Raw genomic sequence first — 13,905 nt, 5'->3', positions numbered from 1 at the left:
GCTGCTGGCCTAGGGGGACAGGGGAAAAAGACTTGGGGTGCCACCAGGGGACTACAGGTCCCAGCTCACAGGGGCCACAACTGGAGAGATGAAGAGGGGAAAGCACATGGAGAAGTCCAGTTCAGGAAGGCAAATGGGGAGGGGCTAGCAGAGTACAAGAGGCAGCTGCCTGTCCCAAGGAGGGGAGGCGACTGTTCTTTTTTCCAGGGATACCAGACATATACCTAGCAAAGCACTGGGGGGCTCAGAGTAGCCCTGACCACTTTTATTTTCACAGCTCTCAGCCCACATGCATCCATAACCAGGCCTGGGGCAGGGCTGGAGCTCTGCCGAGACCTGTGACCAGGAATGCTGGAGATGCAGGGAGAGGCAGCACCAGAGGGAAGGAGCTGAGAGGAAGGGGATGGCTGGAGGGATGCTTTTCCCACAATGGGAAAGCAATGAGGACAGACCCAAACCCAAGTACTGTTAGTCCCACATCATCTTCCCCGCACCACTCTATGTAACCCCTTGGGATGCACAGCCTCCCACACCCCCAGAGCCCTGCCTGGGAAGCCACACTGCAGGGAGCAGCTCTTCACACCAGTCACGTCCTTCAGGCAGACCCAGGACACTGCCAGCCCGTCCAGGGCAGCAGTCTCAGCCATGGGCACCCCTCTGCTGTGGGGCACAGCACCCACACAGGGACAGCGCTCATCAAGCAGTATCAGGGCCCCTCTCAGAGGATCTGGATGGCTTGCAGCATGTCTGCCAGCACGTAGGAGCTGTCCCAGGGGCACCCAGGCTGCCGCAGGGCCCCTTCAAGTGCCTGGGCACGAGCCCCCAGCTCTGCAGTGTCCCGATGGGCCTCAGGGCTGGGCTGGCAGAACAGGATCTCGTTGACTTCTCCTGCAATGCGGCGCGCGTAGAGCAGGGGGAAGACCTCCCTGAGGGTGCCCAGGACAGACTCTTTCAGCTGGGCATCACGGCACACCAGGTTGAGCAGAAACACTCCTGCAGCGGGGCAAGACAGATGGGAGTTCAATCAGCCTGCACACATTGTTCTGCTCCCTGCTTCCCTGCGGGAACGCAGCAGAATCTGTGCCACCCTGCTGCAAACTCTCCTGTGGCAGCACGAGGAGTACCAGCACCCCCCCAGTGCCCTTGGCCCAGCTCCACGTCCTTGCCACCATCAGAGTCGTGGGTGGCCACACGATCTGTTCCCAGATACCGCCTACACCCTCTGCCTTCCCACAACCCTTCTGGGCACCCTGGGACGTCTCAGCCTGCCCGAGCCAGCAGTGCCACAGGCCACCTGCCCCACCCTGCTCCCTGAGGTCACAATGGCCATCCGGGGCTGCCAGGAGCGGCAGATGCCGTGCAGCACTCCTGGCCACAGCTCCTGTTGTCCAGGGTTAGGAATGGTGGCACTGCCTCATAACTCAAACCCCACACAGGACCAGCCAGCCTGCCTGCAGGGGCATGGACAGATCCCCCCTCCTACCTTCTGGCTTGAGAATGGTTTTAACTTTCTGCAGGAAGGGCTTTTCCACAAAGGCTGGGGGCGGGCAGCTCATCCCCACTGTGAGGTCTTTGCTGTCCACATCAAACATGATGGCATCATACTGGGCTGGGGCTGCAGGAGGGAGCACAGAGATTTGTTAACCCATGGGACAGAGATGAGCCACTCCCTGTGGGGAAGCAATGAATGGGGGGGGTGGTTCCAGATGCCCCCTCTGCCGTGTTACAGCTGCTTCTCTCTCCTAGGGTTTGTCTTTCCATGGAACACTGACAGCTGCAGCCCTCAGCACTGTGAGAGGCAAAACCTCAGCTCCCCTGCACATGCTTGCAAAGACAGGCCTGGGGAGGCTGGAGCTTGCCACACATGGCAGGACATGAGCAGGAATGGGAAGCAGAGGGTGAAAGCAGCCCAGGACTCTGGTGCCCAGCATGTCACCCACTGGGCTCAGCAGGGCACCCAGGATGCTCTACAAGATGGTACCTTCAGCTGCCAGCTTGGCCACGTAGTCCAGGCCATCCGAGACATGCACCTGCAGCCGGTCACCCGGGGAGAAGCCAAACCAGCCTGTAGCCACCTCCAGCATGGAAGGGTCAATCTCCACCACGGCCACGTGGGCCTGTGAGAAGTAGTCGTGGATGAAGAGAGGCAGGCTGCCCCCGCCGAGCCCCACCACCAGCACCGCCAGAGGGGTTCCTGCCAAGGGAGAGCACCCAGTGAGCCACCAAGACAGCCCTGCTCCCACCTGCCAGCCCCAAGCTATTGCAGAACGCTGCATGGGGCCACTTGGCCAGGAAAACCCTGCCCCAGGTGCTGGGGTGCCTGCCCTCAGCACAGCCTCCCACCACTGGCCTCTTCACCTGGGAGGGGGTCGGGGCCCCCCAGCAGGCAGAGCCCAGCAACCATGGCCTTGTGGTGCTCACAGCACAGGTAGCTCTTGTCGACGGCCGCAGGTGGCTCAGCAGGGCTGGGCTTCTTCTTGTCCTTCCTCCGCTTCTTCTGGCCTACACAACAGGAGACACTGGCTGTTAAGGGGCAAGGTGGGAGACAGGGGTGTGTGCTTTCTGGGGACTAGACACTCCCAGCTTCTGTCCCACTCATAAAGCAAGCAGCAGAGTGTAAAAACAGCTCTAGAGCTCCTCCGGGACAAGGCTGGCAGGTCTCAACAGGACTTTTATCTCCTTTGTGTATTGGTCTCACTCTCTGCCACCCCAAAATGTCATCCTTGGCCCCTGCTCCTTCTCCCTTGTCCCATGTACCTTGGAGAGGCAGGGAGGGCAGCAGTCGAGCCTCTGACTGCACCACGTTCCTGCTGCGGAGGAAGATGAGGCGCCGGAAGTGGCAGCTGCCATCCCCCCTCACGTCCTCCACCACGTAGTCCCCGCTCAGGGGGCTGCTGCCACGGTGCCGCACCGCCCGCACCCCGATGTCCCCTCCCACGGACAGGAAGGGCACCTGCAGAGAGGACAGGGGCCCGTGTGAGGAAGGAAAGGCCACAGGAACAGACCCTGGCACTCCTGCTGTCCCTGTCACGGCTAAAGAGCTGGGACAAGTGGACACAAAGCAGGAGCAGACAGATGTGCTGTAAGCAGCTGCAGCATGTGGGACACCAGATTCCCTCCCATGATATGTGCTGGGGACAGCAAGCAAACACCCCAAGACTTTTTGCAAGAGTTCAGGTTTGGGGAGTTGGGGTGGGAAGGTGGAGACAAAAGCAACAGGAGAAGTTAAAAGCAGGACTAAGAAGGAGCTGGATCTCCCAGGGTTTCAGAGTGCCTGGTTTTCCTGGGATGCTGGGTTTTCCAGGGCAGTAACCTCACACTGAATCATGCCGTACAGACACCCCAAATCCTGCCTCCAAGCCAAGGCAGCCAGCTGGAGGGAAAACTGAGGAGCTACAGCTGACACCAGTGTCCTCCCCACCCAGGGAGCCAGCTCACACACTACAGCTACATCTCTCTTGGAGAAGAGGGATTCACTGTTGGCAGCCAGCCTGGCCCTAGCCTCAGGAAGCTGAGCAGCGTGTGGGGCTCACCTGCTGCTGGGCAGGGAGGCCTGGCGGGGCCAGCTCCATCACCTTCGCCGACAGCTCCGCCTGGATGCCAGCCATGCCCTCGTAGTGCTGTTCCCTGTGCAGGGCCACGGTGACCAGGCGCCTGAAGCCTGCGCTGCTGGCCAGCTGCTTCCGCCCTTCCTCCATCCCAAAGAGCCACTCGGTTTCTCTGCCCTGTGGGACTGCAGAAGGAGCTGTCATCAGCCTGGGCCAGTGCCAGTCCCAGTGCCACCCCAGCTTCCAAGAGAGGAGCTGTAAGAAATGGCAGACATCACAAGCAGGTACCACTCTGTGTGCCTTAGCTGTGCTTTGCAGCCATCATGACAGCCAAGGCATTCCCCATTCTGGGGAGCCTGGACAAGCCACATCTTATAAGAAGGTAGCCAACAGCCTTACAACCCGTCTCCAGGCTGTGCTAAGTGCTGCTGGCAGAGGCAAATGCCATGAGGTGCAAGCACAAAACTGAAGTGCAGCCCCAAGCAGCCTGACCCTGGAAAGTCAGGACACCTGCATAGACCAGCAAAGCCTTTCCAGCTGCACCTGCTGGGCTCTTTTTGCAAGGACATACTGTGGTGGCTGTGACCAGCATCAAGGCAGGAAGCCACCACCTTGGAGGCAGGGCAGCTAGCATCCCTCTGCTGCCAGAGGGGCACCTGCTCAGCCAGCAAACTTTTGCACCACCAGGCAAGCACATCCCACTAAAAAGCCACAACTAAAACATCAACCCAGGCAGGATACTCCTGTCTCCAGCTCTGTGTCAGCAGGGCCAGGACCCGTGGCCATTTTGCAGCTCCTGGGCAGGGCGCTATCCTACTGCAGCCAGCAGAGGCTCTACTCACTGATGAAGATGGCAAAGTGATTGTCACGGGAAGGTTTCTCTGAGGGACTGTCAACAACGTGCAGTGTGTAGCGAGGCCTGCCGCTCTCTCTGTCACACAGGTCCAGGGCAACCTGCTCCCCACAGGGCGTTCCACTCAGCTGGCTGCGGAGCAGGGCATAATGCTGCCTGTCCCTCACTGCTGCCACCAGCTGCTCCGTGCTCTCCACCCGCATCGGCTTCTGCTGCTCATCTGGGCAGATCTCCAGGATCCGTGGTGCCGAGCCTGGGATTTTCCTGAACTTTGTCATGACGTAGACAAAGATAGGCAGGACAAACTGCTGCTTGTCTCCGCTGCTGGCTACCTGATGAACACGCACGACCCAGCCTTCCTGGGAGAAGTATTCCACTGCTTTCTTCAGCACGTGGGCTTGAGCCAAGGAGACACAGAGGTAGCGCCCTCCCACCTGCAGGACCCGGCTGATCTCAGCAAACATCTTGTCCACCTTGGCTAGAGTAGCCTCCTCTTCATCCGTGAGGATGGCATCCAGTGTGCCTTTGTCCAACACCACCTGAAACTCGGCATCAGGGAAGTCCATCTGGAACACATCCATCACCAGGTAGCTCATCTTGGGCCTCTTGCTGCCGCTCCGCTCTCGCATCTGACGGATCACTGCGTCGCTGATGTCAATGTTCACAATACCCTCACACATCCCCACATCGTACATCTGCTCACTCAGCTCCGAGTTCCCACAGCCCACCACCAGAACCTGGGGAACAGCACAACAGGCATGTGATGGTGAGAACACCCTCAAAATGTGCAACAAAGCATTTTACAAGCAAGTGCTGGCCACGGCCATGAACCCTCTGTGAAAACCACACCCATGGCACCAGCAAACCCACCCTGCAGGACCCCAAGATTAACTTTCCACACAGAGCTTCCAGAGCTCCTCGTCTCAGGGCAACGCGCGGGTCTCTCCTGCGGTACACCGGGGTTTTCGCATGGTCTGTGTCAGCACACGACGGCACTTTAAGCCGGGACACGGCAGCACAGAGCTCTCCCCCCAGGAGTCTGGCCCGGGGCTCACCTTGTCGCAGGGCCTGACGTACTTGTGCAGGACGGGGCAGAGCTCCGGAAAAGCTCCGTACCACTCGAAGGGGCGCTGCCCGCGCTGCCGGAAAAACCGATCCCAGTACCGGGCCGATCCGAAGTCGCCGGGGCTGCGGGGCAGCAGCTCCATGGTGCGCCCACCTCGGCCCCACGGCCGCTCCCGCCGCACGTGGAACGGCGCCGCCAGATGACGTCACACGGCTGCGCAGCGCACCCATTGGATGTCGCGGCCCCACAGCCGACTGGCTGCCTCTGCCCCCGGCCGCTTTCCATTGGCTGCCCGCCTCACGCGCCCACGGCACCACTCACCAGCGGCAGCCCCTGCCGGGCCCGGCGGAGAGCGAACCAGTCCGCTGGGACACCGCCACCGCGGGCGTACCGGCAGCTCGGGTCTCGGTACTCTGTTGGACTCAGAGCTCTGCTGTTTCTGGGCCGCACCGATGAGCCGAGGCCAGTGAGGTTCAGCAGGGCCAAGCGCTGAGCTCACAAGCTGCGCTACGCTACTGGCTTGGGGAAGTAGTTGGAAAGCTGCCCGGCAGAGAAAGACCTGGGAATACTTGTCAACAGCCGGCTGAACATGAGCCAGCACTGTGCCCAGGTGGCCAAGGTAAAGAGCAGGAATGGTGTGGACAGCAAGAGCAGGGAGGCGATTGCCCCCTGTACTCAACACTGGTGAGACCACACTTTGAATACTGAGCTCAGTTTCAGGCCCCTCACTAGAAGAAGGGCATTGAGGTGCTGGAGCAAAGCTGGGGAAAGGTCTGGAAAACAAGTCCTGTGAGGAGTGCCTGAGGAAACTGGGGTTGTTTAGCCTGGGGAAGAGGAGGCTGAGGGGAGACCTTCTTGCTCTGCAACTACCTGAAAGGAGGGGTGCTGGCGAGATGGGTGCTGGCCTCTTCTCCCAAGTTAACAAGCAACAGGACAAGAAGAAACTGCTTTGAGTTGCATCAGAGGAAGTTTAGATTCCATATTAAGAAAAGTTTCACCCAAAGGCTTGTCAAGCCGTGGAACAGGCTGCCCAGGAAAGTGGTGGTCACCATCCTTGGAGGAATTTAAAAGCCATGCAGATGCAGCACTCAGTTTAGTGGTGACTTGGAAGTGCGAGGTTAATGGTTGGACTTTATGATCTTAAAGGTCTTTTCCAACCTAAATGATTCTGTGATTCCCCAAGAGAAAACTGATGCAGGGAATGTCTGCACAGGTCCAGGCCAGAGCCCTACCAAGCACAGCAGCCCCTGGAAGGCCCCCTCCTTGCGGCACAAACGTGCAGCCTAAATAATCCAGGCCTGCTGGGCTGCACAGCATTTATGAAGCAACAAAAATAAGGGGGGGAGAGGGGGTGCAGGCACAAAAAAGGCATCAGTGGCTTGCTTCAGAAGGAGCAGCTTTAATGGCAGCCCACAGCAGATGTGAGCTCTCCCAGGGCTGTATGTGATATGGACAACATGTTCGCAGCCCAGGAAGGCTAGCTGGGGCCAGAGCAGGGCTCTGATGAGTTGCTCTGAAGAAAGAAGGCAGAGAGTTCACTCAGTGCTCTGTAACGGTGTGAGATTGAGTTCTTCACTGCCTTGGGCAGTTCAGCGTAGCTGGAGGGGAAGAGAAACCACAAGTTTCAGCAGCAAACATACTGCAGCACATGCCCTCCAGTCACCAAGGGCTCCCCTCTGCTCACTGTCTCCCCGCTCAGCTGCAGCAGGGGTGTCTGTAGGGACCCACTGGCAAAGCCAGCAGCTCCCATCCTGATCCAGAAGTTCCCTATAACCCACCACAGGAGGTTGTTTTCTGCCTGCCATCCTCTCATAAGCCAGTTCCTCCCCACACACAACCTCGACCCTAGCTTTCCTTAGGTGAAGAGCTGTAGGTACAGCACCACTTACGTCTGGTTGTAGCCATCTGGCTGAAAGCAGGGATCCCAGCCAAAATCTCGGGGGCCTCTGGGCTCCACTATCAGCCCCTGCCACAAGAAAGCAAAAAAGCTCAGTAAGCTCTGGTTTGCAGCACTTCCCTCACAGTCACATGGGAAGACAAGGGGGCTGAAAAGCCTGAGGTAATGTGCAGAGTTTGGTACATACAGCTGGGGAAAGGGCTGCAGCATTCATCACCCACCAGCTGTACTCTCCCTCTGTCTGTTCCCAAGCTCTGAGGGCATTCAGTGACCCAGGGGGCACTAAAATTGTCCTCAAGAGAGCCAACACCATTCTGAAATTAACATTACTGCCCTCCTCTCAGTATGTTCCCTCCCCCAAGCACACCACCTACGTGAGTCTGGCCTTTGAACAGCTTCACTGGCTCCTCCGGGTTTCCAGTGCTGAATGCAAAGGTACAGAGAGCGTAGGCAGATTTGTCTTCAAAGCCAGCCAGCAGCTTGTACAAGCCTGAGCGACACAGAAAGGACCTGGGCGTTAGGGCCGTCCCCTCGGAGCGCAGCACGCCCACCCACAGCCGGAGCGGGGAGCCCTCGGCGCTCCCGCAGAAGGGACAGGAAGAGCTCGCTACAGGAGGTGACAAAGCTGGGGACCAAGGATTCGTTTGGCCCAGTCTCTCCCATGACTTGAAGCCAGGGCTGCAGACCTAACACAGCAGAAGCTGCAGCATCCTGCTATTAATTTAGGAGTGGAAGGAAACAAGCAAGTGCCACCACAGAGGAGTAATGCCTACTCTGAGCTAGTGTAACTTATGCTCATGATGCCAGTGTAGCGCTGCAGTCACACTCAGAACCCTGGGATGAAAGGCAGTCACTGCACACCAGGGCAGGCAAGTATTAGTGAAGGGCTTGCACAGAAGCCAGAGGGAGCAGCGGGTCTTCCAGGTCACACTGACAGATAAAAAGTTTCCACGGGCCCTGCCACCAGCCTGCAGAGGCAAGGAGCCTGGAAATCCAGGCATGATGCTGAAGCTACTGAGGGAAAACAACACAGAAACAAAACAATGTGAGCACACGAGGGAACAGACAGGAAGGGAACAGATGTGAAATGGGCAGTGGGCAAGCATGCTCAGCAGAGCCCAGCCTGGGTTCCACCTGCAAAGAGCAGAGTTATGTGCAGAGCAGTACAGCAGGCAGTACCTTCTGGCTGGAGTTTTTCCAGGAACCATTTTCTGAAGAGGAAGAATAGAGGAAAGATTAATTTTTTTCTATTATTTCTCAGAAATGCAGGCATCCTTGAGGCTTTTATTGCCTACGTTTTCATAGCCTTTTAAGTCCCTTTTAAATGTGCTGTCAAAGTACTTCATGCTGGACTATTTACCAGTTTACCAACAATGACAGCCTTGGCTCTTCAGCTGAACAGCACACAGTGACAACAGCAGAGGAGTATTTAATCTGCTGCAGTACTGGGGTCTGTGTACATAACCCAGTTGTCAGCTGTGGGCACTGACGTGCTGAAGCACGTTTCTCAACTCGTTCACACCTTACACTCAGCTCTAGTGCCAGCTTCTTCACTTAAAGCTTTCATGTCTCTGCTTACCTCAGCAGATAGAATTGGGAAATATTAATCACACCAAAAGTTAATTCCAGGAGCCAAGGAAATATTTTATTAGAGGAGTTACACTGTAACAATAATCTTGTTACTGACTACAAAGCGCTCACCCCAGAGTCCTGCTTAAACACACAGTGCCTTAGCTACACCAAGCATGCTGTGAGCCCAGGTTCCCCAGCTAGCTGCAAGAGCAGGCACCAGAGATTGGGAGCCAGAGGTAGCAATTCAGATCTCTCTCTTGTCCTGTACCTACCTCAGGGCTTGAAGAGTTAAATCTTTTTCACTGATGGGTGGCAAAACACTGGAACAGGCTGCCCAGAGAGTTTGTGTGGAGTCTCCTTCTCTGGAGACATTCAAAACCCACCTGGATGCATTCCTGTGTGACCTACTCTAGGTGATCCTGCCCTGGCAGGGGGGTTGGACCAGATGATCTTTCAAGGTCCCTACTGTTCTGTGATTCTGTGTGAAATCCAGGTCCTGGGGTGCATGATGAAGCTGAGGGAACAGACCAGCGATCACTCCCGGACCCTATCGCTCCCGGCACAGGGAGAATGCCCCATGAAGCACACCCTGCCAGCCTGCACTCCTGACACAAAAGGTGAAACAAGTGCCTTCCTACTTACATGTATGGCCCTGGAAGACCCCCCAGGGCATTGAAGCACAAGCAGGTGTCTTCTACTATAACAGGTCCCTGAACCTACAGCAAAAGCCCAAGAAATGGAAACATTAGACCTACAGGAAGGCAATGCCTCCAACCCTGTTGTCTTGCTCTATTGTAGTCTCATGTTGCCATGATAACAGAAATATCACAAAAGTTCACCAGCTCTTACAGCTCTTTACTTCAGAGGCAATCCACAGACACAACCTAACCATGCTCCCCCCAGGCCAGCTAAAGAACAATAAGAAAACTCTCTCATGGAGAAAAATGAACAGACAGAGCTCAACACTCCCTGCCCTCCCAGGGGAAAGGAATGGGAAAGCCTCTGTCCTGCGTTTTCCTTGAGTTCCAGCCCTCACTTAGTTCTTCTAAGGCTCCCATCCCAGAGACAGCTCTGAAAGGTGATCTCCCTGAAGCTCCAGCAGACAGAAAAACAGTCTCTCTGCCACTGGGGCTGGTCTGAAGGAGGTGCCGTGTCCTCCTGCTGCTCGAGAAGAGGCCAAAGGATCAGCACCCGGACTGCCTGAACACGGTGTCACCAACGAGAGCTCACTCTCACCCAGCACACACCAGAAAAAGCCCAGTGACAGGTCTGCAGAGAGGCCAGGCCAGTCACAGAGGTATCCTAACACTCCCCAGGGCCAGGTCAGAAGCCTCAAGGCCCCCAGCCGCCCCCCAACCCGCCGGGGCTGCGGTCGTCCCGCGCACACCACTGCTCTGACTGGCGGGAAGAGGGAAAAGAGAAAGCAAGCGACCTGCCGGGCGGCTTCGCGGCACTTCTGCACGGAGATCTCATCCGGCTCACCCTGGTACTCGGGCACTGCGGACACAAAGGCCGGCACTGAGAAAAACGACAACCGGAGTGGGTCGCGCCCAGTGTTCCCCCAAGGTCCCGCCGCCAACTTACGGTCAATTTTTTTCGCTACCAGAGTGTAGGGAGAGGAGTCTCCGAGGATCTGAGTGACCTGCAGCGGGAAAACGGAGGGAAACTCGACTATCAGGCCCCGGCCCCGCCGAGCCGGGCCGGGCCGGGCCAGGCCAGGCCACGACTGCCCCAGCTCCTACCTCCTCCAGCTTCTTGGTGTTGCCCGTCACGAACACCAGGCTCCGCCGGGCAGGCACCGCCATCCCAACCCCGCGCCCACGCCCGCGCGCAGAGCTGCCAATCAGCGCCGCCGGCGGCACCGCGCGCCGCAACGCACAGCCAATAGGAAGGCTGCGGCTGCTGCTTCTGCCCGATAGAGGCGGGACTTCCGTTGTGCCGCGGGAGGGGCGGTGCGGGGCCGGGCGGCTCGGGGCCGTGCCGGGCAGTCTCGCGAGAGGAGCGCGGGTCGCCGTGGCGGTTGCGAGGGCGGGGCCCGGCCCTGCCCCTCTGTCCCCGTCAGCCGCCGCAGGCAGCGCCTGCGCTCCTCGGCGCCTGAGGCAGCCCTGCCGCCGCTCGCCGCCTGCAGGCGCTGGCTCCTCCAGCGGGGCGGGGGGTGGCCGTGTCCCCGCTGGCCGCCTCCCTGTTTACTTCCCCAGCGGTTGGCAGCCAGGGCTGGAGGGCCGCGCTCTGTTTTCCCTGAAGTGGAATCACACGTTGTCGGGGGAATTAGGCAACAGATTGTGCTCCAAGACCTGCCGCTATTCACTCCCCGACCTCTGGCAAGCCTTTGCACTTCTTGACACCAGATTTCTGTTGTGGGAGCAATGAAGTTTGCAGGTCCAGCTGGCAGCTGCAGCAAGACCTGGACTCGAGAGGCAAGAGATGGGCCCTGCTGCCAGTGTGGTGCTCTAATGGAATGAGGCAGGGACGTCCGCTGCTCCGCACCCAAGCAGCGACGGGGAGTACTGCCGTAAGAAACAGTGGGCCCCTGGGAGCTCTGGCTGTGCTACCTGTGCTGCCTCCTCCCACACAGTTACCCCCCCAGAAGCTCCTCCAAGGGGACTCCCCAGGGTGGACTTCTTCCCCTCTGGTCCGCCCAGTTCCCAGATTTGGGAAAGGAAATGCTTCTGCCCACCTGCAGCCCTCTGCCCTTGGGCGTGAGAACCCTTCGGTCTCCCCTCGTGGGTCGTACCAGCAAGCCTCGGAGGAGGAACCAGCCCTGCGGGAGGAACACAGCTCCAGCCAAAACATGCTGCTCCCTGTAAAAATGCAATCATGTGGAAAACAGCAGCTAATGAAGAGGTCTATCTGCTACAAAGAGGGAATGGAGAAAACAGACCATGCACTTGGGTGAAAGAAGTGTTTTTGCTGTAAAATCTCCTTCACAACATCTAAATAAAAACCAACTCCAAAGCACACAGACAGTCCATAAAAACAACAATCCTCGCCACTCACTACAGTTCTCTTGGCCTCCAGTCCAGGCTGGGATGGCACAGGCTGCAATCTAAAGATGATGGCTTCTTGAAGAAGCATAAAGAAGGACTGCTCTGTAGTACACCCGAGAGCAGACACTGTAATGGCCTTTTCAGCCTTGAATGAAAATCATGGCATGGTTTATATGTTGGAAGATCATCCAGTTCCAATCCCCCTGCCATGGGCAGAGACTCTCCCACTCAACCAGGTTGCTCAAAGGCTCATCCAGCCTGGTCTTAAAAACTTCCAGGGATGAGGAATCCACAACTTCTCTGGGCAGCCCATTCCCATGTCTCACCACCCTCATGGTAAAGAGTTTCTTCCTTACGTCTAATCTAACTTTACCCTTCTCTAGCTTAAAACCATTGCCACTGTAACCAGAGGCCCTTATAAAAAGTCCCTCTCCAGCTTTCCTGTAGTCCCCTTCAGGCACTGGAGCACCACTATAAGGTCTCCCCAGAGCCTCCCCTTCTCCAGGCTGAACAGGCCCAACTCCCTCAGCCTGTCCTCACAGGAGAGGTGCTCCAGCCCTTGCTCAGTAAAATTCTATTACTGTAAAGTTACTGACCAGGACTGTTGATTTGCTGCTGTCTTTCATAGCCAGAGATGGTCCCATGAGGTCTGTACTCAGGACAACCCCAGCATTTGTTGACCTAAACCTGATCAACTCATTCTGGCAACCTGAAGTGCACTGAAGGCTTTGGCCACAGTAGCTTTCCCTGCCCTGCATCTCAAGTCCAACTGTTTGCGCCCCAACCTCCATGGAAGACGCTGCAAAAGCACACTGGCAAAGGTGTTGAGGAAAGCAGGAGCAGGCCTGGCCCAGTCCTGCTGCTACTGAAGCATGAGTCCCAGGCAGGCACAAGACACAGAGGGTCAGGGGCAGTAACCTTGCCACCTCATTTCCCATGGATCTAGGTCAACTAGAAAAGTTTGTGCCTGTTGGAAGCAGCACATTCCTGTCATGGTGGTAACAGTGGCACTTCTCAGGGTGGTACACCAGTGCCTGCACTGAAGGGAGTTTAACAGTATCTGGAAGCTCTCCCTGAGGACATGCTGCTAACTGAGGTCTACCAAAGCAAGCAAGGACAGGGCTCTGGAGGGCACAGCACCAAGCCCCAAATTTGGCAGCTGTAACAGTTCTTCAGCACATGAAGCCTTCATCCTACCAGCATCCATTTTCCAAGGGTCTCGGCCCAGCTTTAAAGCCAGCTAGCAAGCTACTGCAAAACTAACTTCTGCTGCTCAGACCTGATGCCAGCAGGGATCTGAAATCCCGACATGCTGCTGCAGCACCAAGGTCCTTCTGTGGCTGGCAGCAGCAAGGTGGGACTGGGAGCGAAAGGCAGATGTACTCACAGGACTCTCCAGCAGCGAGAGTGTAGCTTTCCCGAGCAGGCAGCCCAGAGCAGGCTCAGCATGGGCCTTCTGCAGGCTCAGTGCAATTAACCCTGTCCCTCATCATCCACCTTCTGTGTTCTTTTGCCAGTGGAGAGTAGCCAAAGGTATAGGCAGGATGATTTTCATCCCTTACATTGGCTTCATCATCTTAAAACCAGGTCACACTTCCAAGAGGAAAATCCCAGCTTGGCCTTCTAATTCCCACCTGGAGAGAGCAGGGCCAGCAGAGGGGAAAAGCCCTGTTTGCATTCCAGTTGGGCAAGAAGAGCTTGTAATCACATCCCACCCTCCAGCCTGCTGTGCTCAGCTTTAATCCCCTTCTCTGCATGGAGCCACAGAGTCACTCAGGTGGAAACTATGTACAAGATCCCGGGGGCAGGTTTGGAAGAGGAGGGTGGAACATGGCACAGGGAATTCTCTGGGGCACCGTTTCCCCTCTCCATCATTACTTCAGACACACACTAAGCAGGACAATTCTCTCTCATCAGATCAGAGACAGCAAAAAGAAGCAGGAGAGCCTGGTCTTGACTCAGCTCAAGTCCCACACTCGGGG

General features: G+C 56.9%; 2 protein-coding genes across 3 annotated transcripts; both read right to left on the bottom strand.

Annotated features, from left to right (window-relative positions):
- Positions 1-235: 235 nt before the first annotated feature.
- On the bottom strand, positions 236-5,647 carry METTL13 (methyltransferase 13, eEF1A lysine and N-terminal methyltransferase). Its single transcript, XM_009898247.2, has 8 exons — positions 5,457-5,647; positions 4,391-5,138; positions 3,534-3,733; positions 2,758-2,953; positions 2,359-2,502; positions 1,982-2,194; positions 1,484-1,615; positions 236-993 (listed from the first exon to the last, which is right to left on the bottom strand). The coding sequence occupies exons 1-8, from the start codon at positions 5,607-5,609 to the stop codon at positions 719-721; spliced, it is 2,061 nt and encodes a 686-aa protein (XP_009896549.2). The 5' UTR covers positions 5,610-5,647; the 3' UTR covers positions 236-718.
- ITPA (inosine triphosphatase) lies at positions 5,035-10,784 on the bottom strand. 2 transcript variants are annotated; one of them, XM_054165610.1, is made up of 8 exons: positions 10,679-10,784; positions 10,521-10,578; positions 10,369-10,433; positions 9,579-9,652; positions 8,544-8,575; positions 7,739-7,854; positions 7,357-7,433; positions 5,035-5,138 (listed from the first exon to the last, which is right to left on the bottom strand). In XM_054165610.1, exons 1-8 carry the CDS (start codon positions 10,739-10,741, stop codon positions 5,105-5,107), a joined length of 519 nt encoding a protein of 172 aa, XP_054021585.1. In that variant the 5' UTR covers positions 10,742-10,784; the 3' UTR covers positions 5,035-5,104. The 2 variants fall into 2 exon arrangements, with proteins under 2 accessions (XP_054021585.1, XP_009896552.2); XM_009898250.2 differs by lacking the exon at positions 5,035-5,138 and adding an exon at positions 6,825-7,065.
- Positions 10,785-13,905: the final 3,121 nt, after the last annotated feature.

Source organism: Dryobates pubescens, chromosome 11 (assembly GCF_014839835.1).
Source record: "Dryobates pubescens isolate bDryPub1 chromosome 11, bDryPub1.pri, whole genome shotgun sequence".
NCBI lineage: Eukaryota > Metazoa > Chordata > Aves > Piciformes > Picidae > Dryobates > Dryobates pubescens.
Note: the sequence above shows the minus strand (reverse complement) of the source record. Positions and strands in the feature narration are given on the sequence as shown.

What these genes read in the sequence shown, in the direction of transcription:
- METTL13 (XM_009898247.2), bottom strand. Translation starts at nt 5,609, where the DNA reads ATGGAGCTGCTGCCCCGCAGCCCCGGCGACTTCGGATCGGCCCGGTAC. An exon ending in TCACTTTGCCATCTTCATCA is followed by an intron (nt 3,734 to 4,390) that starts GTGAGTAGAGCC and finishes CTCCTTCTGCAG; the next exon opens with TCCCACAGGGCAGAGAAACC. An exon ending in GCCTCCCTGCCCAGCAGCAG is followed by an intron (nt 2,954 to 3,533) that starts GTGAGCCCCACA and finishes TCCTCTCTGCAG; the next exon opens with GTGCCCTTCCTGTCCGTGGG.
- ITPA (XM_009898250.2), bottom strand. Translation starts at nt 10,741, where the DNA reads ATGGCGGTGCCTGCCCGGCGGAGCCTGGTGTTCGTGACGGGCAACACC. An exon ending in ACACCAAGAAGCTGGAGGAG is followed by an intron (nt 10,579 to 10,678) that starts GTAGGAGCTGGG and finishes TTCCCGCTGCAG; the next exon opens with GTCACTCAGATCCTCGGAGA. An exon ending in GCCGCGAAGCCGCCCGGCAG is followed by an intron (nt 9,653 to 10,368) that starts GTCGCTTGCTTT and finishes CTTTTGCTGTAG; the next exon opens with GTTCAGGGACCTGTTATAGT.